Below are 23,570 nucleotides of genomic sequence, written 5' to 3' on the forward strand. Positions count from 1 at the left end.
ATGCTACCATTTATATATTAGCTTGTTAGGATTTACAAGGGACTGCTAACCTATTAATTAGCACTATCTGTCTGCACCATCATCCCATTGTTCATCGATTTGCTCAAGCGGGCACCAGTAATGTCTCCATTGTGAGACTTGTTGTTACTGTTTTTGGCATATCAAATATGTCACGGGTAGCTTGCCAGACTCTGTCATACGGGTGGAATACTCTCGGTAACTTGCTGGACTCTCTGAGAGGAATGGAGGAATCGAACCTGGGTCAGGCGCATACAAGGTAAATGCCCTACCTGCTGTGCTATTGCTCCAGTCCCCAGCCTATTAATTATCTTGGGGATCTTTTGTGCAGAGAGTATTTTTAAATTTTTTTGATCTTAGCTTTACCAAGTTTATATGACTGCAAAGAATACCCTCTCCTACCCCGAATTGTTTAAACACACTATCAGTTACTATCCCATTGAATTTGTGTCCCTGGAAACTCTGATAGGAAATATTCTGACCACTAAGGACTTGGGACCAACCTGAACAAGGGTGACTCATCACCATGTCTCCTCCTGAGGCTACTTTGTACCTCTAAGGAAAAAAAGTGATTTGGAGAGAAATGAAAGATTGGTCTTCGCAATCAGCCCTGTGTTTTACTCCTAACTCTGAATCCTTCCAGATATATGACATCAAATGTATCACTGGATAGCATCACCCCCCTCTCAAATTTTCCTCCCCTTAACACAAAAAAAATTCCATCTTTTTCAAAAGTTGCACTGGAAACTTTGCAACCTACTACATGGGGCTTCTTATGAGGGTTTAACTTGCTGATGGTAGTTAAGCATTTGGACTTCAGTAGTTGAAGAAATTGAGTTTGAAGTTGGTTTTGTTAGGTATTGACTATGTGATGTGGGAAAGAATCCCAAACTCCATGAGGATCCAGTCTCCTTCCCTATCCAATAGGATCTCTACGAGCCTCATGGTATTACCATGTCCATTGATAAGATCCCAGGTCTCAAACCCCTGGCACCACGGCTGACATACAGAAATGCTGTAAAAGACTCTATTTTTATTACATTCCAACCTAGCACTTTGTTCTCTCCATGAGATAGATGGAAGCAGGATATGAGGTGGACTGATAAGGAATAAAGCTCCTGGTATTAGAAAGGATTGTGTGAGCTATCATCTTGTCTGAGTACATACATCTTGGGGAACAGACAACTGGCAAGGCCCCATGTTGGAGCATCTCAGTGGGTTGCATATTTATCCATTAATAATTTTTTTCTGTTACAAAGTTAAGTGTATTCTGGAGGTGGGCTGGTGTGGTAGCATCTTTCTTCTCCCTATCACTCAGGTAAACAGGCTGCATTGTTGCATGCTCTTATCACGCAGGGCAGACAGACTTGAAAATCCAAGTTTATTCTGACACAGGGAATCAGGTGGAGCGATAGCACAGCAACAGGGCATTTTCCTTGCACGTGGCCTATCCCAGTTCGATTCCTCTGCCCCTCTTGGAAAGCCTGGTACGTTACCGAGAGTATCTCGCCCACACAGCAGAGTCTAGCAAGTTATCCGTGGCATGTTCGATATGCCAAAAACAGTAACAACAGGTCTCACGATGGAGATGTTACTGGTGTCTGCTGGAGCAAATCGATGAGCAACGGGATGACAGTGACAGTGACAGGGAATCAGGTGTCATTTGTGTGATTCAGAGAACCATCCATGAACTGCAGTTTTTCCACACAAGAAAAACCCATTTTTCATACAGGTCTTGGCGGGGTTGTCTTTCTTCACTGAGTGGCTCTGTGAAGGGGACAAGGGTTTGACTTAGAGCCTGAAAATAAGAGGTGGGATCAAGGCATCATGGTGCAAGGCATGGGAACTGGAACTTGAGGTCAAAGGATTCTGTTCTCCCCTGTCCTTCCTTTGAACCCACACATACTTACTTAATAGCAACAGGACTGCATACTCCAGATATTGGGAGTCTCAAAGAAAGGAGCAGAACCTAGAATCTGGCCCCGCATCAGGAAACCCTCACCTGGGATCACTTGTGGGCTCTCATTTTACCTTCCCTTTCTTCAAAAATCAGCAATGGCTCTTTGTGTTACCTCCTCTAAGATAAGTGATTAGCTGACCAAAGTTGGCAGTTCTTTGAGATTCCCCCCCAAATATATATATATATATATATATATATATATATATATATATATTTACATTTTGAAGCCACATCCAGCAATGCTCAGCGGCTACTCTTGGCTCTCTGTTCAGGAATTACACCTGGCAGCCTCAGGAGACCATATGGGTTTCTGGGGAATTGAACTCAGGTCAGCCTTGTGCAAGGTAACATCCTACCTACTGTGCTATCTCTCCAACCCTAGATTCCCACATAATTGAACATAAGGTAAAGAAGACGCCTTATCGAGCTTTTTCCATTATCAGCGTCTCACCCAGAGGATGCATTTGTTATAATCAGCAAGCTTACAGTGACATATCAGTATCTCCCTCCAAATCCCTAGTTTGCCTCAGGGGCCAGTTTTGGTGTGCCTTGGAGGGGCTTGGACAAATGGAGGAGGATATGCCTACACTAATCTAGTATCACATAGAATTGTCTCATCGCCTGGGAATCCTCTAGACTTCCCTCCTATCCTGCTAACTCCTGCCAACCATTGACCCTTCCACTATCTAGAATTTTGCTCTCTGGAGCAGACTTTTAAAAGGATTCCAGGCAGTATATTTAGGATGGGAAATTTGAATATGTTGGCATTGATACATAGTTTACACTTGGCTGTGTCCTAACAGAAATTGTGGCACTGATGTGAACGTGTTAAAGGGGATCAAGAAAGTCTGGGTAGGAAAAAATAAAAAACCCAAATCAGGAAGGAAGGAGGGAAGGAAAGACAAAATAAACTCTGCTGTGATTTGCATGCCCAAACTCAAAAAATGACAAGTTGCAATAAGACCCAGAAAGGGTAAAGCTCACACACTTACTGATTCAAGAAATACTAGAGCTTCCTGGGATTACCCTGCTTTAAAGGTCTTGCTTTTTCCATTCTTTATATTCTCACCCTCTCAGGATGCCATTCTCTCCTGTGACTTCCATTATATAAAATTATGTGGAATGGGTGAAAATTGACCTATCAAAGTGGCAATGTACCCCTGATATTTTCTTTGATCCGTTGCAATTAGCACAGAGAAAAATACCAATAGATGCTAAAAGACATGTAGGATTTGGGAGTATAACTAATATTTTAAAATAGATTATCTTATCAGTGTGTCTCTTTAGTCAAACATCTTGTGATCATGTCCAAACTATGCTACTTACTGTAGACCTTGGCACCAATGTAAATTAGACACTATGATTGGATTAATGAAATAGGTTGTTGGGAAATGAAATGAAGTTAATAAAAGTAAGGAAGTTTGTTGGGGGAAGTGATAGAGGCATTAAGGACAATGTTGGGCTTGCTTAGTACTATTGCCAATATCCTCCGGTTAAACAAAGACTGTTGCTCATGATGGTAATTCCTGGGAAAATGGCTTCAGGATCAAATGGTCTCAATTCAAGTTTGTCGGTTGCTTTTCCACTTGGTGACTTTGCTTAGGCAGCTTCCACCTTGGAATCTAAGTTTCCTCATCTGTAATGTGGAGGTGGATGTAACAGATTGTCTTCAAAGGTTCTCAACAGGAGGGAATGAGGAAATGGGTTTAAAGTGCACAGCACGCACCCAGTAAATGTTGTTTTTGTGGTTTTTTTTTTCCCAGTCCAACATCAGAGCAGATTGATGGCATAAACCCAAATCCAAAGGAAGACAGCCTGGTAGACTGAATGTTGGTTGAGGTTCTGGCATCACTCCAAGACTTTTCCCTTCTCTCCTTTGGGCCTCTTCATCTGTGCAAAGTTATGAGGACCATTGCCACCCTTGAAAATTCTTCATCTGAAATGCTAGGGATTTGTGGTAAAGCATCTTTGAGGATGCTCAGTTATTCGGTGAGGTCCATAGGTCCTTGAAAACTGTTAAATTAGAAAAGATTTGTAAGAAAATTGATGTCCCACACAAGGCAAATTGTTAGAAACAAAAGTTAATTTCCCCTGGTGTTTTTCTGGTCTTAGGCACTTATCAATAAATACCTTAGTCACTTCTAATATGGAAAAATAATTTGTATGCATCATTTATTTATTTACTTGTTTTCCAACCCATTTATTATAGTCCAGGATCAGGGGTATCCAGAGGCTAACTGGACAGTTCATCATACAGATGAGGCTCAGTCCTGGGTACAAGCCTATGTCAGAGCACGTACATGCACGCACACCCACATATGCATACACTGACGTTTACTCCAACAGGGAGGATTTAACATAATATAGAGCATTAATTGGACATGCATATATTTGGGAAAAACCACAAGGATGCAGGGGGATACATGCAGATAGTGGCCATACACATAATAACTCTAGCTAGGAATTCACCCTGACATGCTTATCAATGTTACAGTGAAATGGCTTTGAATGAAACAATATTATTGGAGAATCTTCTCTATGTCCTCTGGGGCCTCTGAGTCCAGGGATATGTTTGTGATTTCAGAGTTTCTGTGGTTCTCCAGTTGTTCCCATTCTTGGCAATCCTTTGGGTTTGTTCCGAGGTAAATTTTCTGCTGTTCTAATTATTCGATAGCATAGCAGGTAGGGCATTTGCCTTGCAAGCTGCCGACCCAGGTTCAATTCCTCCATCCCTCTTGGAGAGCCCGGCAAGATACTGAGAGTATTCCACCTGCACGGCAGAGCCTGGAAAGCTACCCATGGCATATTTGATATGCCAAAAAACAGTAACAACAAGTCTCACAATGGAGACGTTGCTGGTGCCTGCTTGAGCAAATCGATGAACAATGGGACGACAGTGCGACAGTACTACTATGCAGTCCTAAAGCATGGTGACTTAAGATGGTTTTGCTATTTTCTTTCACGGGCCTGAGCATTTATGAGCCGAGTTTGGGCACTTTTAATTCAATATATCTCACCTTTTCACAGTCAGTTGATTGATTTGACTGGAGTCATTTCAAAGGCACCTCTATCCCTGTCCCCATATCCAACAGATCAACAGATGACCCTTGCTATTGGACTTTTTTTTTTTTTTTGCCTAGAGTACCTGCACATGACCTCCCCATGTGGTTTTTACTTCTTTCCAATATGATGCCTTCATTCCAAGAGGAAGAACCCTGAGACATGGACCTAGGAATAGAAGTAGATATATTTCTTCTGGGCCAACAGTCATAGACCTCACTCTCAAAAGGATGGAACCTAGATCCATCTTATGATGCAAGACTATCACAGAGCATTATAATCCTATTGTAGTTTATTATTATTGTTTCTGTCACACCCTCTGGTGCTGGGGGCTACTTGTAGTTCCTGGGTTACTCCTAACTGTGCTTGAAGACCAGGCAGTGCCAAGGATCAAATCTGGGCCTACCTTATGCAAAGTATGTGCTTTAGCCCTTTGGTCTTCTCCCGAAGGTCATGTTTTAAAAGTCACTCTATTTGCTGTCCTGCTCTCTGCTTGGGAGTAAGAAGACTTAAGTCAATGGACAGTTCCCACTTCTCTCCTCAAATATGTTCTCACACATGCTGCTTAATAGTACTGTCACTGATTTGTAATGAGGCAAAAAGCAAATCTCCTTTCAGGGCACAGGGATATACCTTTTTCTATTCTGTCTAGCTTCCGGTTTCCAACTTCTGAAACTATTAGAAGGAAATGCGCAATGGGTATCTATGGTAACCATAGCAGTTAGGGATGTGATCTAATTTAGATGACCCAGAGAGGTCCTAGCCGAGAGGTCTGGAGTAGGCTAGAAGCTTCTCTCTGTGTGTGCGCAAACAAATCCAATGCCTTAATTAATACGTCTATGTTCATCATCCTAAGTGCCTTTTGACCAGTGAAATATGGCCTCAGGAATTTCACTCTCTGCAAAACTAGGATGTCATCCATTGCCACTTCTTTCCATAGCTTCCTAGGACGCTAGGAACTTCTTATTCGAGCCCTTCAAGCCTTGCCTAGGCAAAATGCTATCAACCTACTACTACTTCTCTTCTGCTGTAATCCTAAACGTCTGCAAAAAGGATTTATTTCACCTTTATTCCCCTTTAAGTGTCTTCAAGAAAATTTGGTGGCTTTTATTTTGTTTTTAATGATAAGGCTCTGTATTTCTGTCAACTCTTTGATGTAAAAAGAGAATAAGGGAAAAAAATAGCAAATACACAAGCTTCATCCCTGTTAGAGCATTCATTCTGTTATGTATTTGTGGAATTTTAAGAGCTACTTTGGGGACACATTTTGACTCTTTTTTGTTTGTTTTTGGGCCACGCTCTGTGGTGCTCGGGGCTTAGTCCTGGTACTACACTGAGGAATCAGTCCAAGAAATGTGCCTGGGACCATATGGGGTGCCAGGAGTCAAACTCAGGTTGGCTTTGTGCAAAGCAAGTGTCCTATGTACTGTATTTAAATTGCATGGAGATGTGTAAAGTAGAAAGTTTAAATAGTAATAAGGAGAGACAAATTCTTCCCAGGAGGGCAGGGTCCTAGTAGATAAAACTTTTCCTGGAGTTCCCCTAAAATGGTACCTATCAAATCATAATGTTATCAGGAAACTGGCTAACTCCTGAGTGGGTCCTTGAATTATTGTATGTAAAATTAACATCCTGAATTCCAGGTGTTTATGAATTTATTCATTTAACAGATTTATGAAGCTAGTTTTGTGGCACCTTATGTCCTATGTCATGGCCTTATGCTGACTTCTTGTAGTAACCATTCTTCCCTGATGTTCCATGTACATGGTCTTTGGTCCATGCTGGCCTCACACTGATTCTCTGCCTCAGTGATTCTCTCACTGGTAGTTTTCATGAATTGATCCATCGCCTTCCTGGTTTAATTATCTGCTGATGTTCTGCAATATCCTTGTCTGTTGCCGATGCGATGCTTTGTGATCTCTCTCCTTGCTACTCTTTGTCCCTGTGGCTTTTCTTGGTTCTCTGGCTACACACAGGTGGATGAGAACTGCCACTTTTTCTGCTTTTTGGAGGAAAAGTGAGCTCTCACTTTTGATAGGTTAAAGGATCATAGAGAGGCCACCTTCCCTCTGGGCCCAAGGGTAGAGTCAAAGAAATTGTCTGATACTGTTCCTCTTTAAAAGTTTGCTATCTCTATCCCTTAGCCAGTTCCATTGTCTTTCTGATTGGCTGCCCTTCATGTAGGTGAGATTTAAAAGAACCAGTTGTTTTGACTACATTATCCAGAGTCCCTCCCCTTACCCTCTCCCCCCTCCCACTTCCACAGTAACTACTAGAGTCATAACTGTGGGGAGGAGATGGGAGAAGAGCCATAGATTCAGCAATAGCCAGGTAAAGAAGCCAAAGCTCTAATTAGAGGTGGTTCAAGTTCAGAAGGGATTCTTGCAAGAATAGTGCTGAGAAGGGAGATACAAGTAATCCTGGGTAAGAGGAATCTCTCTCTCTCTCTCTCTCTTTCTCTCTCTTTTTCTCTCTCTCTCAGATAGCAAAAGGGGAGATATAGAATAGCATTGGTTTGTTCTTTCTCCCTGGCTGCAGGGAGCTTATGTTTATTGGATTACACCCATCACAGTGCTCCTGAGGCACTCCCATTTTCTGTGTTTATCTTTAACCTCTTCTCTGTGCTCTGCTTCCCCAACTGATTAATCACCTTTATCCCCAACACAGTACCTGTGACTTGTAAAGTCAAATTCCTCAGAAATCTCTGGACTTGTATTTGTAAGTGAAATATTGCTTTTCTCTTTTCCTTATGTCCTTTTCATAGTTTACTGTATAGCAATGTCCTTTTTTGTATAGACACAGGAAGTGAGTTAATGCTATGTTTTGTAACTTGGCAGTTAATTGACTCTGATTAATATTCACTTCTGGGCATCTGTTTATCCAACTTAAGCCTCAGTTGCCCTTAGTTCCTAGAACCCCAAAGCAGGGATTTGATGGACCCAGGGAAAGCTTTGAGCTACCTTGGAATCGAAATGGGCCAGGCCAAGTGCCATAATACTTAACTATAAGTTAAGAGCATGGTCACGGACAAATTCTGTCATGATCCAAAGAGAAACAACTGGACAAGGACGCTGCTTAGGGTTAGGAAGTGCTCATCTGACCTGAGCACTGTGGACTGGGATTTATAGAGAGATGTCCCCAGGAGAGCCACCCTATAAGCTTAAGGTATCTCTTACTGTGTCCATACAAAACAACTAATATTATTAAGTAGAATTAAGATAAATGTTTAAATGATTGCTGGACTAAGGAAAGGAGAAAGGCAACCCCCGATGAACTTCCAGGCACCCTTGTGAGGATCTTCTAGCAGGGGATCTTTGTCTTAGAAGAGCTTCCCTGGGAGAAAAGAAGGAAGGAAGGGAGGAAGGAAGGAAGGAAGGAAGGAAGGAAGGAAGGAAGGAAGGAAGGAAGGAAGGAAGGAAGGAAGGAAGGAAGGGAGGAAGGGAGGAAGGGAGGAAGGGAGGAAGGGAGGAAGGGAGGAAGGAAGGGAGGAGGGAGGAAGGGAGGAAGGAAGGAAGGAAGGAAGGAAGGAAGGAAGGAAGGAAGGAAGGAAGGAAGGAAGGAAGGAAGGAAGGAAGGAAGGAAGGAAGGAAGGAAGGAAGGGCATTCATATGTTGGTTGTGCTATCTAACCTATGGGTGTAGTTCCTACCTGGAATGCTTAGAGAGGTCGAGGTCTAGACTAAGGAGGAGAGACAGCACTGAGAGACCAGCATGGGGTACAGGAAGAGGAGGGGCAGTGTGAGACTGGAATGTGGAGCTTAGTGAGACTGGAACAGGTGCTTGGGGAGAATGGAATAAATGGCAATTGATCATCAACCAACCTGGTGGCCCTGTTCCCTCCTTCATGCATCTGTTGGCAGTGCAGCTGCAGACTGGGGTGAGGAAGCAGCTAGTGGCCACTGAACTCATGTGGCGGGCAAGAGACCAGCCCACTGCCGCTCACTCAATTAGTTTTTGAATAAATACTCTCTCCTCTCTCTCTTTCTCTCTCTCTCTCTCTCTCTCTCTCACACACACACACACACACCATATACACACATTCTTTGCTTTTGATATTTGTAAATTAGTTTGTTTCATGAACTGTTTCATTCATGTGGACTTATACTTAAATCCCACAAATACCAGTGACCAGTGTCCTGTTTCTGAGCCGTGCAGACAGAGAGTCAGGGGTAGAAAGGTAATTGATTATTTTTCTCTCTAGGAGACCTTTCACTTCCTCAATTGGTATGAATTGGGGAGCCACAGGACCAAGCCTATTAGTACTGTGGATATAACAAAATCCCCAAGCTTTGAAGGAAGACTCCAGAACATCATTTCAGTCCTAAACCATCTGAAAATAAAAAAAAGTAACGGACTTGGTGTCAATCCCTAAGCATAATATGTAGCGTAGCAAATGCGGTCATTATGAAATAAAGTACACGGAATTTAATCCAGGGGTTTAGTGACAGCCTGCAAATGACTCAATCAAATACAGTGCATTTATTTCAGTAGTGTATGGGCTGGATTGATAGCATAGCGCGTAGGGCATTTGCCTTGCGCTTGGCCGATCTGGGTTCGATTCCTCCGCCCCTCTTGGAGAGCCCAGCAAGCTACCGAGAGTATCTCACCCACATGGCAGAGCCTGGCAAGCTACCCGTGGCGTATTCGATATGCCAAAAACAGTAACAAGTCTCACAATGGAGAAGTTACTGGTGCCCACTCAAGCAAATTGATGAGCAACCAGATGATAGTGATACATGATACAGTGTATGTGTGTATGTGTCTCAAGAAGAGTTCAAGAGGCCCAGAGGATACTCCTGTGGTCACTTAGCTGACTGGGCTGCATGGTTCAGTGTTAGGGTCAGAGGATGTGGGTGCTGCTTGGGGCTTACATGCTGAGGGCTACCTAGGCCACCCTGGAAGTGCTGAGGGATGATCTGGTGGTGCTAGGGTGGGGGCATGTGGGTCAAGGATCAAACTGGGGTCAATGCAATGCATGTATCTCGGACCCCTATCCCATTGCTTCAGCCCCTGTTTATTTCAAATTTCAGGTTGCTAAGACATTGTCAACATTTTTTAGAGCTGGAAGTGCCCCCTTTTTTTTTGGTATTCCCACAACCTCCTGTGTGTATTACTTCATAGTCTTTGAACCATAATAATTGTAATTGTGTGTGTCTTCACCATTAAACTGGGAGTCCTTTGAAGTCAGGGACTGGGTGTTGTTCATCTCCTTTCTGGCATTGAGACAGCATGTGGTATGGAGGAGGAAGTTTGGGGAGTTTAATGAAGCCTTTAAAATATATCTTCTGTGTCCTTGTTTTACAGATAGGGAAATTGAGGCTCAAGCAAGGGCTAACTTATGCAAGTTCAAATAGGAAAGTAACCATAGAGTTGGGGAGTAATCCCAGTTTATTTTGATTGCTTAACATTTCTGTGGCTGTTTTCTCCTCCTGCCCAGCGTGGTTTGCTAGCTAATTAGCCAGAAGTTGGAAGCATTCACAAGTAGTGGAAATGCAAACCTTCTTTGTTATGAAAACCAGTGGGCATGCAAATGTAGCCCTTTTTGTATTAAGTACAGGATTTGTTTCTCTAAGTCCCTTCACTTACTCTAAAGCCAGGAGTCAACAATGGCTCCAGTGTAAGGTTTCCTTTTCTTCTCTGCGAAAACACATACACACACACACTCACTCTCACACACACACACACACACACAAACACTTGCATACACACAAACAACACTAAAGCACGTGATCTGAGGACCAGCTGAAAGGATGTTTGGGGAGGCAGTCTTGGCATTTGTTCTACCCCTGTGACTGGGGAAAATCCAGGATACCAGGATTCAATTCACAGCAACTGCAGTTCTTGTCCTTGCGCCTCCACGGGCTCTGTGAGTGGGGCCGGGACACGCACCTCCAAGCAACGTTTGGAGGCCTAAGTGGAGGAAGGAAAAGAGCAATTTCGTCCCCAAGGTTGCTCTAGTACCTTGGACCAGCTCACTACGCTGGCCTTTTCTGGGCCTCAGTACCTGCATCTGTAAAATGAATTAGATGACATGATTTACAGAGTCCCTTGGAGCTGGAAGCTTCTCCAGTTGTCTTCCCCGGAGACGTAACTGGAGTCCGGACAGGATGCAGCTCGGGGACTACAGCATCAGGCAAGGGCGACCCTGTGCTGACACGGTGCTGGCTCTCGCAGTTTCACAAGCCAGGGCTCCTTGTTTGATGGAGGCCTTTTATCAGGGCCTGTTTGTGCGCCGTCCAGGATTGGCCTGGCCACCTCACCAGTCCCCATTCTGCTCCTCAGGGTCTGGGCGCGAGCCAGGGGCTGTTGGAGACTCACAGGCAGGGTTTCCTCCCAAGAGCTGCTCAGATGGTGAAACTCACCAAGTCCAGAGAGATTTCCTGTTTTGTTTTCCACAAGCTCAAGTGACTGACTGTTACGGAAAACCGCGCCACACACATACACGTGCGCACAGGGACACACACACACACACACACACACACGCACAAACACACACACACACATACACACACGCCTGTGCGCACGGGTATACACACAACACAAAAAATAATGCACGCACCAGCCAAACAGAATGTTCTCTCTCCTCCGCTTGCTGGAGTCCAGGGCGATTTCTTACCATCTGTGTCACTCTCACCCATGGCCCCAGATTTCGCCATTACCGTAATTAAGCCCTCAGTGCTGGCGGGAGATGTTAGGGAAGCTGAAGCCAGCAGCAGTTGTACATGTTAATTTCAGTAAGAGAAACTTAACAAACGGGGTGGGGGGGTGGGGGGAGGGCAGGAGAGGTCTGTCATTCAGCATGACCTCATGCCTTCCCATCTGGTTTCTGTCCTCACGAGAGCCCCCACTCCCCACCCACCTCCTGTGCTGGGGTGGAACAGACCTTGGTTCCAAGGGTACTTTTCTGACAGGTAGCAACAACAGCTCTGGGTACCAGAACTTGATCCCCATGCTTATTCTGCAAACACCAAATGGGATATACTTACGCCGAAAACGAAAATAAGAATGTTGTTTATCTGAAATTTAAATTTTACCGGGCCTCTTGAGAACCTCAAACCACATACTGAAGCAAAAAAAAAGAAAGAAAAGAAAGAGTATTTTTATTTTCTGAGTTTGGCCATTAAACTTTGTTTTCACTCCCTGCCATGGGAGGTTAAGTAGGAAAAGACCTTCAGCTGAGCGTCCCAGAGATCTGGCTTGGGATTCTGCTTCTGCCACTTACTTGCTGTGTGCTCTGGGGGGATAAAAGCTACATAATTCTGATTCCTGGTGGTCTCACCAGATAATTGAATATCAGAATATGCGGCATCTCAGCACTGGGGTGAGGATTACAATTTGCAGTGCCCTTAAAGTACCTTAGACTGTGTGATTTGATGTTTCATAAACATTAGCTTTTATTATACTTTTTTTTTCTAATGTCTGTGGGTCACTATGCCTCATCCAAGAGAAATTAGATCATTTGTTCCTCCCCTAGGAGAGGCTATGGGTAAGAACATACGGCAGGGATATTTGGAGCCTGTTCAGCAGAGGCATTGGAACAATGTGACCGAGGCTTACATAATGGTGTTTCTTGATACACACCTTCCATTTCTAGATCTGTGCTTCAGAAAGCTAAGGAGGTTGACCCCAGACTCACTTGACATGTGTATACTGAACATGGACAAGTCTTTTGAACCATCCAGGAGAGAAAAACTGAATGTGTGATAACCAGGTGATCTTCATGGCAGGCTGTACGAAATGTTCAATTAAAAAAAAAAAACAGACAGGGTAGTTGGCTCAAAAGACTGGAGCACATGCTTCAGATGTTGGGAGTCCTGGGTCCAATCCCCAGTAGCACACAATCCCCTTAATCCTGCTGGGAGTGAGTCCCCACCCCCTCCCGCCTCAAGCACTGAGCCAAGAGTAAGCCCCCAAGTGCCACCAAGGGTGCCAACAAAGCAAAAAAAAAAAAGTGCAAAGAGAAATTATAAATGAAAACAAACAGGTTGAAAAAGAAAATAAGGACGGCCCCAGAGTGTGTGTCCTGGCAAAGGAATAAGAGATCAATGTTCTCAAGAACCCCTAACTTTGAAGGGGAGCTGCCAAATATCCGGAATCCCCAGTCAATCTGCCTTGAAATGTCAGTGCAAATGGAGCGAGTGGGTAAAGCTTGAACCACATCTGAGCTTGAGCCTATAATGGCCAGTTCTTCAGTAAATATTGACTGAGTAACCATGCTCAGTCCCGTGAAAATGTCCCTGTTGTGAGGGAGCCAGCCCTTTGCGCGTGGTGGGCGTGGAGAGAGTGGGGTGTGTTGGGAGTGTTGGGTGACGAGAGCAGGCCAGTGAATGTCACAGGAGGTGTAACCTAGCGTGTTACAATGTCCAGAGGATGAGCGACTTGCCAACCCTAGGAAAGCCAGTGTAGGGGTCAGCATAGGGTCCAGAGCATCACTCACGGTTGGTCCAATCCTATTCAATGCTGGCACCACAAGCATCACCGAGTGAGCCCTGAGGACAAGCATAACCAGATGAGGCTCTGGAGGCCCCCAGTGCTGCTGAGGTGGCTTGGGTATCCCTAGCAGAGTTTGAGCAGCATTGCAGCCATGGACTCTTGGCACTGTCCTGCCAATGTGGTTGGCTAAGAATCCCAGGTGAGGCCCAGGGCCCCCTGATCATTGGTTGGGAGTCTCCATCTGCCCCCCCCTCCCCAAAGACAGACACCAAGGTAGCTTAGAAGGTGGCTTGGCTTTAAAGCTCAGACCTTTTGTGCATGAGAAAAGGGTTTGATCCCTAGCACTGCAAAAAAAAAAATAAAATAAAATCTGAGGCTGGAGAGATAGCTCAATGGGCGGAGTGCATGCTTTGCAGGCAGTGGTGGCTAGCACCGCGTGGCGCCTCAAGCAGAGTGCAGAGCCAGGAAGAGCGACTGAGCACGACTGGATGTGGCCCCAGAAAAAACCAAGAAAGAAATTCTAGCTGAGATGACAGAATGGGCTTTAATCTAAAGCAAAAGCAAGGCACATCCAATTAAATAAAACATTGATCATCATTCGAGCAAGGGTCAGCCGCTTTCGCCCCTCGAGCCAAAGCCAGCCTGTGGCCTGCCACTGCCATTCGACAGAGTTCTGTCAAAACACAGTCATGCTCTTTCAGAGTAGTGCTGAGGTTGCTTTCATGCCTGGAAGGCAAACTTAAGTCATTGTGGCAGAGATGGCCTGCGTGCAAAGCCAAGACTCTTCCCGTTCCAGCCCTTTGCAGAATGCTTTGCCGTTTTCTCCTTTTGCGCATACAACGCCACAGTGAGGGATTCACTGTTGGTGTAAATGTAGGTAGTTGCGTGAGAGTGCGTGGCAACCTGGGAAGGAACGTCAGAGCAGAAGCTGGTGAATGTTGAGACAGGGAGGTGGACAGGAGCTGAGCCTAAGTTATAGAGTGAAGACTGGGGCTATGTGCATGTCAGGGGATGGGCCACTGAGTTTCTGGGGGTCTCGAAAGGGAATAATAAGATGGTCACAGGTATCTAACACACAGTCAGGACCTGGAACTTGATGTACTGGGATTAGCTTCCAGTTCTGCTACTTGCTCGCTATGAGCTTAAAGCAAGTTACTTTCCTTCCATATTTTCTAGTTAGTAGAATGGGAAATGATACTACTAGTTACAATAGTCTCAAAAGCACAAAGGTTGTGAAGATGAAATGCTACTACAGGTAGAGGGTTTGGCCCCGAATTGCCTTGCTGTGGACATTGTTTCTGTCCTGTCTCAGGGGTCGCTCTGGCTCAGGTAGACTCTGGCCAGCAATCGGTAGAGATTTAGGCCCCAGAGAACATGTCCCATGCGCCTCTACCTCCACCCTTATCATTCTCATCTTTTCTGCCATTCTTCGTTCTAGGCCTTCAAGAGCGCGCTGATGAGCTCCTACTGGTGCTCAGGGAAAGGGGACGTGATCGACGACTGGTGCAGGTGTGACCTCAGCGCCTTTGATGCCAGCGGGCTCCCTAACTGCAGCCCCCTCCCACAGCCGGTGTACGTATGTATGGCTCCTCTCGTTCCCACCACCCCTGCCAAGGACTCATGCTCCCGACTTGCCCGCCCAGGCCACGCCTAGCTTCGGTGGCCCAGGATACAGAACCAGCCCTCTGAGGTTTCTGGGGTCCCTCCTTTCTCCTTCGAAGAGACCAGGAGCTTTGGCATAAACAACATGTGGCTCTGGGGTCCATTCCAGCACGGCAACCTGAGCTTTTCATCTGCACTTTGGGGTTCCTCACTGATTCCTTCTCTCTATTCAGAAGAGGTTTTTCTGGACCTGACCATAGGTCAGTTCCTAATTTGCCCAACGGGGCTACCAAGATATTGAAAGTATACTCTTAATTTTTTTTAATGAAGGAACTGTGATTTACAAAGTGGTTGATTGTTGGGTTTTGGGCATACAGTATTTCAGCACCAGTCCCACCACCAGCGTCAACATCTCTCCACCAGTAGCTCTGTGCTCCCTCGCTCCTTCCACCTGCCACCTTGATGGGCATATTTTAAGGTTCTGTGGTTATAGTTTAGTTTTCACGTTTTCGGCGTTGTTGAGTCAAAGGAAGTTAGTTTTTATTCACTCATTTGTTCAACAAATAATTTTGTTTTGGTTTGGAGCCACAACTGGTGGTACTCAGGGGCTGCTTCTGACCCAGTGTGCAGGTGTTCTCCTGGAAGTGCTCAGAGGAACCATATAATTAAACTGGCCTCTTGCATGCAGACAGAGCGTGCACTGATACATCTCTCAGTCGCCTCATCACACACATAATTTTTTCAGATTTAAATTTAATTTTAATTCTATTTTTTAAAAATTATTTTGGTTTAGGTAAAACGGTCACAATAGTCTTCAAATTTATGGTGTGGATGTTCAAAGTTACTGCACACCCCTATGACCCTCCTCACCCCCATGCCTATGTCTCTCTTCTAGTCCAAGCTTCCAACAAATAATTTCTGATCACCTGTTATCTATCAGACACAGGAACTAGCCGTTCAACAAGATAGACTCAATCTGACAATGTAGGGAGTTTACGGTTTGGTTGGGACAAGAGGGTGCAGTGGGAGAGTTATAAAAAAAATTAAAAAGGCAGGAAAATGGAAAATAGGATTTAGTTCAAAACTTTAAATAAAAAATAAGGACAGCACATTAGGCTTACAGAAGGCGTAAGGGAGACATGTATGTTGGTGGGGAGGCGGAGTTGGGGGGAATGAGGAGGGGTCACTTTGTGACTCTAACCTGAACTAGGAAAGGAAGGAGTACACCAGGAGAGGAGCGGCCCCCTTCAGCTTTCAGGAAAGTGAATGGTGTATGGGGGTGTGTGGGGCGGGGCGGGGGGGTGGAGACCGTGAGACTGCAGATTCACCCTTTGAGGGCAAGGACAAGCCGTCTTTATTCTGTTTGGGTTTTATTGGGCCTCTTGAGTAGGGCTCAGTGAGCCCAGATTCTCGTCCTCCCTGCTGTTCTCTACCAACCAGATGGCAATTCACTGTGACAGCCTGAGGATGCAGAGTGTTGTTTGGGGGCTGCAGGGCTGCCTAGCCCCTGATCCAGGCCACACCGGCAGTGCTAGATGTCTCCAGGGCTCCAACCCAAGGATGCTCAAGCTGTTGTGGTGCTAAGGATGAGCCGGACCCCTGTCCTAGCTCCCTAGCCCCAGGATAAGTCATCTTGACCAGAGGAGTACGATTAAGAAGCAGAGCGGAATAAGGAGCAAAGGGGAAACAGAGTTCAAGAAGCAACACGGTGGGGGAGCAGGAAAATTCCATTGTAAGAGGGAGCGTGGTGTTGTGTATCAAGGGCAGGGAACCAGCCATGTGGTCATCCTGGTTCTGCCCCCCCCCAGCATGCTCTATGATGCTATGATGTTGTGCAAGCTGTTCCCCTTTTGTGAGCCCTGCTTCCCATCTGTGGAGAGAGGGGATCACACTTCACTCTTCCCCAGGACCCTTGCAGGTCTAACCTTCAATCGTGTTGTTATTCCTGGCTTTGGAAAGGAACTCCTCTGGAGTTCCTGCCCTCTCCATGGATTTAAGGAAGAGTTGGCTGATGAGGAGAGCAGGAGAGTGGGAAGCCAGGGTTTTGGAAGCAAGGCCAATGTAGTGAACAAGGAGGCATCATTGAGGATAGAGTTGGAATACACAGACAAGCTAACCTGCTTCCTGAGAGAAAATGCCTTGTGCCTGGATTTGTTAGTTCCCTCACTGATCCTGAGCCATGGTCCTTACTGCCATTGTCGTGACAAGGAAACAAAGATGGGCAAGGTGAATTAAATGACCAGCATTCATAGAAAACGTGGGCAGTGAGTTGGATCAGGAGAGAAACCCAGGCACGGAATTCTGTGCTGCAATCTTGACACATGTGGGTGCGGACTCTTGGGGCCCAGCCATTTCTGCATGGCAAACCAACCAACTGTCACCCCCTCTAGGCTGCGGCTGTCCCCAACAGTGGAGCCCTCCAGCACTGTGGTGTCCTTGGAGTGGGTGGATGTTCAACCAGCTATCGGGACCAAAGTCTCCGACTATATTCTACAGCACAAGAAGGTGGATGAATACACTGACACAGACCTCTATACGGGTGAGTAGAAAGACCAGAACTCTGTGTGTGTGTGTGTGTGTGTGTGTGTGTGTGTGTATGTGTGTGGGGGGGTGGGGAAGAAATAGAAAGAAATTATATTTCTCAGAGATAAAAGTACTGTTTAGGCTTTCTATTGCTTTCAGAATGATCTCTGGGTGTTCTTGTGTTTCAAGGAATTTGTGTGTTTCATGTAACATATATAATTAGCCACCAAATTGCTGTCAATGATATTCTGTAATGAGATTCTGTTCTTCCAGATTTCATATTGATACCATTTTCATTTTGTGTGGGGATCACACCCTATAGTGTGTGGGGCTTACACCTGGCTCTGTGCTCAGGTATCACTTATTAGTGTTTGCGGGACCAAACTGGGATTGGCTACATAGGAGCTAAATACCTTAACCCCTGAATTTCTCTTCAGTTCTTAAGTCTGTCTTAAATGACTTTGTTAAGACATTCTTCACTGTCGATTATCCTTTGCATCTTTATGCTCCTGACCTTGTTCCTAAGGCACTACCTTGTAATGTATCCTTCAGGTATACAGTGTACTTTGTATATAGTACAAGGACTTTATAATGTATGTTACTGTTTTTTGTTTGTTTGTTTGGGGGCCACATCGGGTAATATTAAGGCCTGACTCCTGGCTCTGTGCTTAGGATCACTCCTGGTGGGGCTCAGGGCACCATATGGAGTGTCAGGCATCAAATCTGGATTGGCCACATGCAAGGCAAGTACCCTACCCACTGTACTATTGCTCTGGTCTCATATGTTGCTCCTTATTTCTCTCTTCCAAAACATTATGCTGTGTTGTTATTCATTTTAGTCAGATGTGTAAGTTCTTTGATTATTATTTTTACTTAGTAAATGGCCGACCCGTGTTCGATTCCTCCGCCCCCTCTCGGAGAGCCCTGCAAGCTACCGAGAGTATCGTGCCTGCACGGCAGAGCCTGGCAAGCTACCCGTGGCATATTCGCTATGCCAAAAATAGTAACAAATAAGTCTCACAATGAGAGACATTACTGGTGCCCGCTCGAACAAATCGATAGTAACGGGATGACAGTGACAGTGACAGTGACTTAGTTAATAATTTTTTAAAAGTTCTGAATGCTTTTTTCTTTTTGTATTTTATTTTTAATTTCATTTTTATAAAGTTCACAATAATTGATTACATTTAATATTCGAATACCAATCCCACCACCACTACACCTTCTCATCATCATATTTTTGAATGTTTCCATACCAAAACCCAAACCCTGCCCCCAAAGCAGAACTGAACTAATTTATTTTGTATTGCCTGTTATGAATAATCTGCTAAAAATGATCCAAAAGAGTTTCCTTAGAGGAAAGGTTGTGAAAATTGTTGCATTTCACCCAGGAGCCATTATGCCCTTCTATAAGAGATTACTAACATGTTGCTAAAGGTCGAGTCTTGTGTGTTTGTATGTATCTGTATCTCTCTCTGTTTCCCTCTATCTCTCTCTATATATGTATACACACAAATATATACACATATATATATAAATATACACTTCCCCATAAGATTGGTTGCCTTCTACTTTAAACCCCATCAAATGTGGTGTGCTACAGTTGATATATCAGTGGTGCAAAGTATGGATGTCACGTTTTAGGTCCTCTAGTGACATATTTTTTTCTACTTTCTTTTTAAAGCTATTATTGTTGGGTAGATAATTCTAAATTGATAGTATTTTTAAAAAAATAATTGAAAAACTTTCTCTCATCTTCTTACTTGCATTGCTTCTTATGAGAAATCTTTCGATCTTTGTTCCTTATATATACATACCACATTTCTCCTCTTACTTCTTTGTTTTTATGACTGGTTTTAGACATTTTTATTGAATTTCAAATTTCATTAAATTTGAATTTCATTGACCTTTTTGGATCGGTCAACCTATGACTTCATTGCATTTTGAAAATATGAGGCCTTGATGTTTTAAAAATACTTTGTCTCCACCCATCTTACTTCTTTTTTAGTGACTCCAGTTATTCTGATGACTCTAGTCATATGTGTATGGGTCCTTGAGGTTGCCCCTGCTTTCACTGGTGGTGTTTTCATTTAACTTTTTCTTTCTATATTTCTTTACTTCTGCAAAGTCATCTCTATTTTTAATTCTAGCTGGTAAACTTTTTATTTTGGTCATTGAAATTGTCATCATTCAGTGTTCAATTTAAATTATGTTAATATATTTTATGTCTTAACTATTTTTGACATATGTCACGCAGTGACAATAGATATTTTAATGTCTTTGCTAATTCTAACTTAACGTCTTGGTTCCATGGATTTATCTCTCTCTGGGTTGTGTGTTGTTTTTCCCTACTTCTTTGCATGCCAGGCAATTGTTTTTTTTTTGAATGCCAGACATGATGATTTTTGTCTTGTTGGGTGCTGGATATTCTTGGTATTCCTATAAATATTTTTGAACTCTTTTCTGGGACACAGTTATTTGGAAGCAGTTTGATTCTTTTGGGTCTTGATTTTAAGATTTGTTAGGTGGAAGTAGAGTAATGTTTAGTCTAGAGCTAATTATTCCCCACTACTGAGGCAAGACCCTTCTAAGCGGTCTGCACAATAGTCCATGAGTTATGAGATTTTCCAGTGTGGCTGGTAGAAACAGACCCTATTTATGGTCCCTTTGTGAGCACTGGAGACTGTTCCATCTAATCCTCTTGGTTGTTCCTCACATATTTTAATGAGTCAGTACACTGCTGAGTATTGAAAAGGCACCCTTCAGCAATGTCTTTCATTTTCCTTCAGAATTACTCTTTTATTCATTACCCTGATTTACACACTGTAGTCAAACTTTTTGGTCTCCTCAAACTGAGAATACTGTCTTCTCAGTTCAGGGAATTGACACTGTCTGTCTCTCTCTTCCTCTCTCTGTGTGATTCCCTCTCTGTGTCTCTCTCTTTCTCTCTCTTTTTTAATTCTATTTATTTTTTTATTGAATCACCATGTGGAAAGTTACAAAGCTTTCAGGCTTAAGTCTCAGTTATACAATGCTCGGACACCCATCCCTTCACCAGTGCACATATTCCACCACCAAGAATCACAGTATACCTCCCCCCTTCCCCCCCAACCCCCCACACCGCCTGTGTAGTTGATAAATTTCACTTTACTTTCTCTTTACTTTGATTACATTCAATAGTTCAACAAAAAACTGACTACCTGGAAACTCTTTAAAAGACTGAAAATGGGGGAAATTTTCAGACTCACATAATCTGTTTTCCAACTTCTAGGATCTTTGTTCTTTGTTGACTGATTTCCAATTGTTTGATACCTTAATTTATGTGCTTTTCTTTTCTTTTCTTTTTTAAAAATTATCTTACTGTTTCAGACCATAAGTTCAGGAAATCTAGCCTATGTTTCTATAGCTACTCCAAAAAGGGAAATCCAGGTGACTTTTTCTTGGACTTTTTAAGAACAAGGGTGCTCTGATTTAGTAATTGTATTTTGTTTGCTTGTTTGTTTGGTAGAGGGAGGCTATAATTCTTTTTCATGACCTAGTTTTCTGTTATCCCCATACAGATATCACTTCCTTTGTTTCCTGCTGCCATTCACAAGTTTGAACCAAATGTCCCATCTACCTCCATCTTCCTCGTGTGACTTGTTGATCTCAATATCTGATGCTCAATTTTTTTTGTTTTTTTTTGCACAAGCAATTATCTTTAAGCAAACAAGATAAAGATTTTTTGTCTCCAGAGTCATGTTTTGGGATCTTCCCACCGTGTCTGAGACACATAGATGTTTAGTGTTCACTAAATTGCATTGTATGTGGGTAGGTATTTAAATGTCTTACATTTCCAACTCTGTCATTAACTCCTGGAGTCACTGTGTGGTCGTAGGGGTCTGATGTTGTTCCAGACTCTACATAATAAGTCTTCAAAAACGTGTCATGGTCAGCCGATGCTGTCGATGATTGGGGTTGGATATTTGAAGCACAAACCTCATCTCTTTGCTTCCATTTCATATCTAAATCCTCTACAAAATGGATGTGAGTTAAATGTGAAGTGTTCAGCTCACTGGCTGAGTTTTGCCTTAGCAAACATACATCTAATGAAGGAGGGTAGGCTGTGGAAAACCCACATTTAGTTTTACCACTGCTCACTGAGAAGTCTAGGGTGAGCCAGCCTCTTTCTTAAGTCTCCCCATCTGGGACCTGGGGTGCTCACACCCTTAACAACCCACAAACAATTTTGAGGGTCAAATGTAGTATAGTTCTTGGGACACTGTAGGTACTCATAAATCTTAGTTGCTCTGCTTTCACTGCCATAAAATTTTAATAAATGAAAGGGAACATAACATGTTAAGAAGAAAACAACAAAATCAGGTTTAAGACTTGTTTTGGTTAGAGACTTAGGGATTACTCACACATTTGGCCAGGTGAGGCCACATCGGGAAATGTGGACTTTCTCCTTTGATCTCTCTGGATTTATGCCTGCAGCCAAGTCCAGTGCTGAGGCTGTTTATTTGTTCACCAGCTCACGTGTCTGCGTACACGTGGGCGTGCAAGCAGATATAGAGGCAGGCACCTTTCCTCTCTCTCTCTCTCTCTTTCTCTCTCTCTCTCTCTCCCTCCTTCCCTCTCTCTCTTCCTTCCCCTCCTTCCCTCTCTCTCTCCCTTTCTCTCTCTCTCTCTTCTGAGTGTCTCTCTCTCTCACACACACAGGCGCGCACAGATGCATGCACATACACAGATGAACACACAGGCACGCACACACACTTGCCTGACTGTTTGGAATGCTCCCTCTCCCTGCCTCTCTTTGTCTCCTCCCCCCGACCCTTGGGTTTGGCGCCCACGTTTGTTTCCTCCAGAGAAGCCATTGCTCTGTGTGTTCTGAGACTTTAGAGGGGGAAGCCAAACATAAGTAGCCTCCTGTTCCAGTTGTTTTGAGCAGAGAAACGGGGCTTGTTTGGGGTGGGTGGGGGTGGTGGTGGCTGAATTCCCCTCACGCTAATCTGTCATCGATATTAAAAACAGACGTCTGGTTCCTCTGATGGCCTCATCAGAGCAGTTGGCACAGATTCTGGCCTCTCGGGCAGGGGTAGACGCAGGGGGGTAGAAATGGGGTGGGGGGTGAGGCACAAGCAGATTTCATGCATCCAAGTCTCTTGTTTGGCTTCAGGAGTCAAAGGCCAAGGCTGGGGAGAGGCTTGCCCAGAGGGTGCGGTGCAGGACTAGCTAGTGGGGGGAGTCGAAGCTTCAATAGGGGGCTCTGGTTGTTTTACCTGTTTCCCCGCTGAGTTCCAGATCTTTCCCAGTCCAAAGTACCTCTGCAGCGGTTTTGAGTCCACCTAGAGGCTGATGGAAGTTCATGGATGGAGGAGAGTGAAGTGTATGGGATGGAAGGTGTCTCTTGCTACCTGACTGTGCTGAAGGCCCTGGCCTCGGAGGAATGTAAATCCTCTGATTCTATGCTCCCTTGCCAACTCCCCAAACTCCCCAGAATTCTGAAACGAGGAAGCCTAGGCAAAGAGCCCCATTTTTCTCTTCTCAAGCTTCCAAGAGAAGGGAAGGTGTCTCACCCAACCTCACCATCTCCCAACACTCTCCCTTGCATTTTCTTTTGGAATTTGCTTTTCAAATTAAAAAAAAAAAGAAGAATTCAGACTTCTCTCTTTCACCCAGAGGGTTTCCAGCTTCAGCCTGTCTGATGTGGGGCTGGACAGCCAGCTGGCTCAGTGGGCCCCCTGCAGAGACAGTCTGGCCCTCCCCACCTCCCCACCTCAGCCCCGAAAGCCAACAACATCTGGAGCTGGTCAGTGGCGCTCTCTGTCCTGGCATTGGGGATCCTGAAGGACCCCCTTCCCAGCCCATCAGTACCAGGACCCACTCTTGCCAATTCTCAGTTTATGTCTCGGTCTCTGTTTCTTCCTTGGTCTAGTCCTTTTTCTCTCCTTTCCTCATTCTCTCTCTCTCTTTCTCTCTCCCTCTCCCCTGCC

General features: G+C 44.4%; 1 protein-coding gene across 4 annotated transcripts in view; it reads left to right on the plus strand.

Moving 5' to 3' along the window:
- ASTN2 (astrotactin 2) overlaps window positions 1–23,570 on the plus strand; it is a 1,092,638-nt gene that overhangs the window by 888,886 nt on the left and 180,182 nt on the right. For all 4 annotated transcript variants that reach the window (XM_055128058.1, XM_055128127.1, XM_055128183.1 and 1 more), the window contains 2 exons: window positions 14,909–15,042; window positions 17,463–17,611. In XM_055128058.1, the coding sequence (XP_054984033.1) occupies window positions 14,909–15,042; window positions 17,463–17,611 (283 nt within the window). The remainder of the gene's footprint in view (window positions 1–14,908; window positions 15,043–17,462; window positions 17,612–23,570) is intronic.

The sequence above is a fragment of the Sorex araneus genome, chromosome 1 (assembly GCF_027595985.1).
Source record: "Sorex araneus isolate mSorAra2 chromosome 1, mSorAra2.pri, whole genome shotgun sequence".
Taxonomy (NCBI): Eukaryota; Metazoa; Chordata; class Mammalia; order Eulipotyphla; family Soricidae; genus Sorex; species Sorex araneus.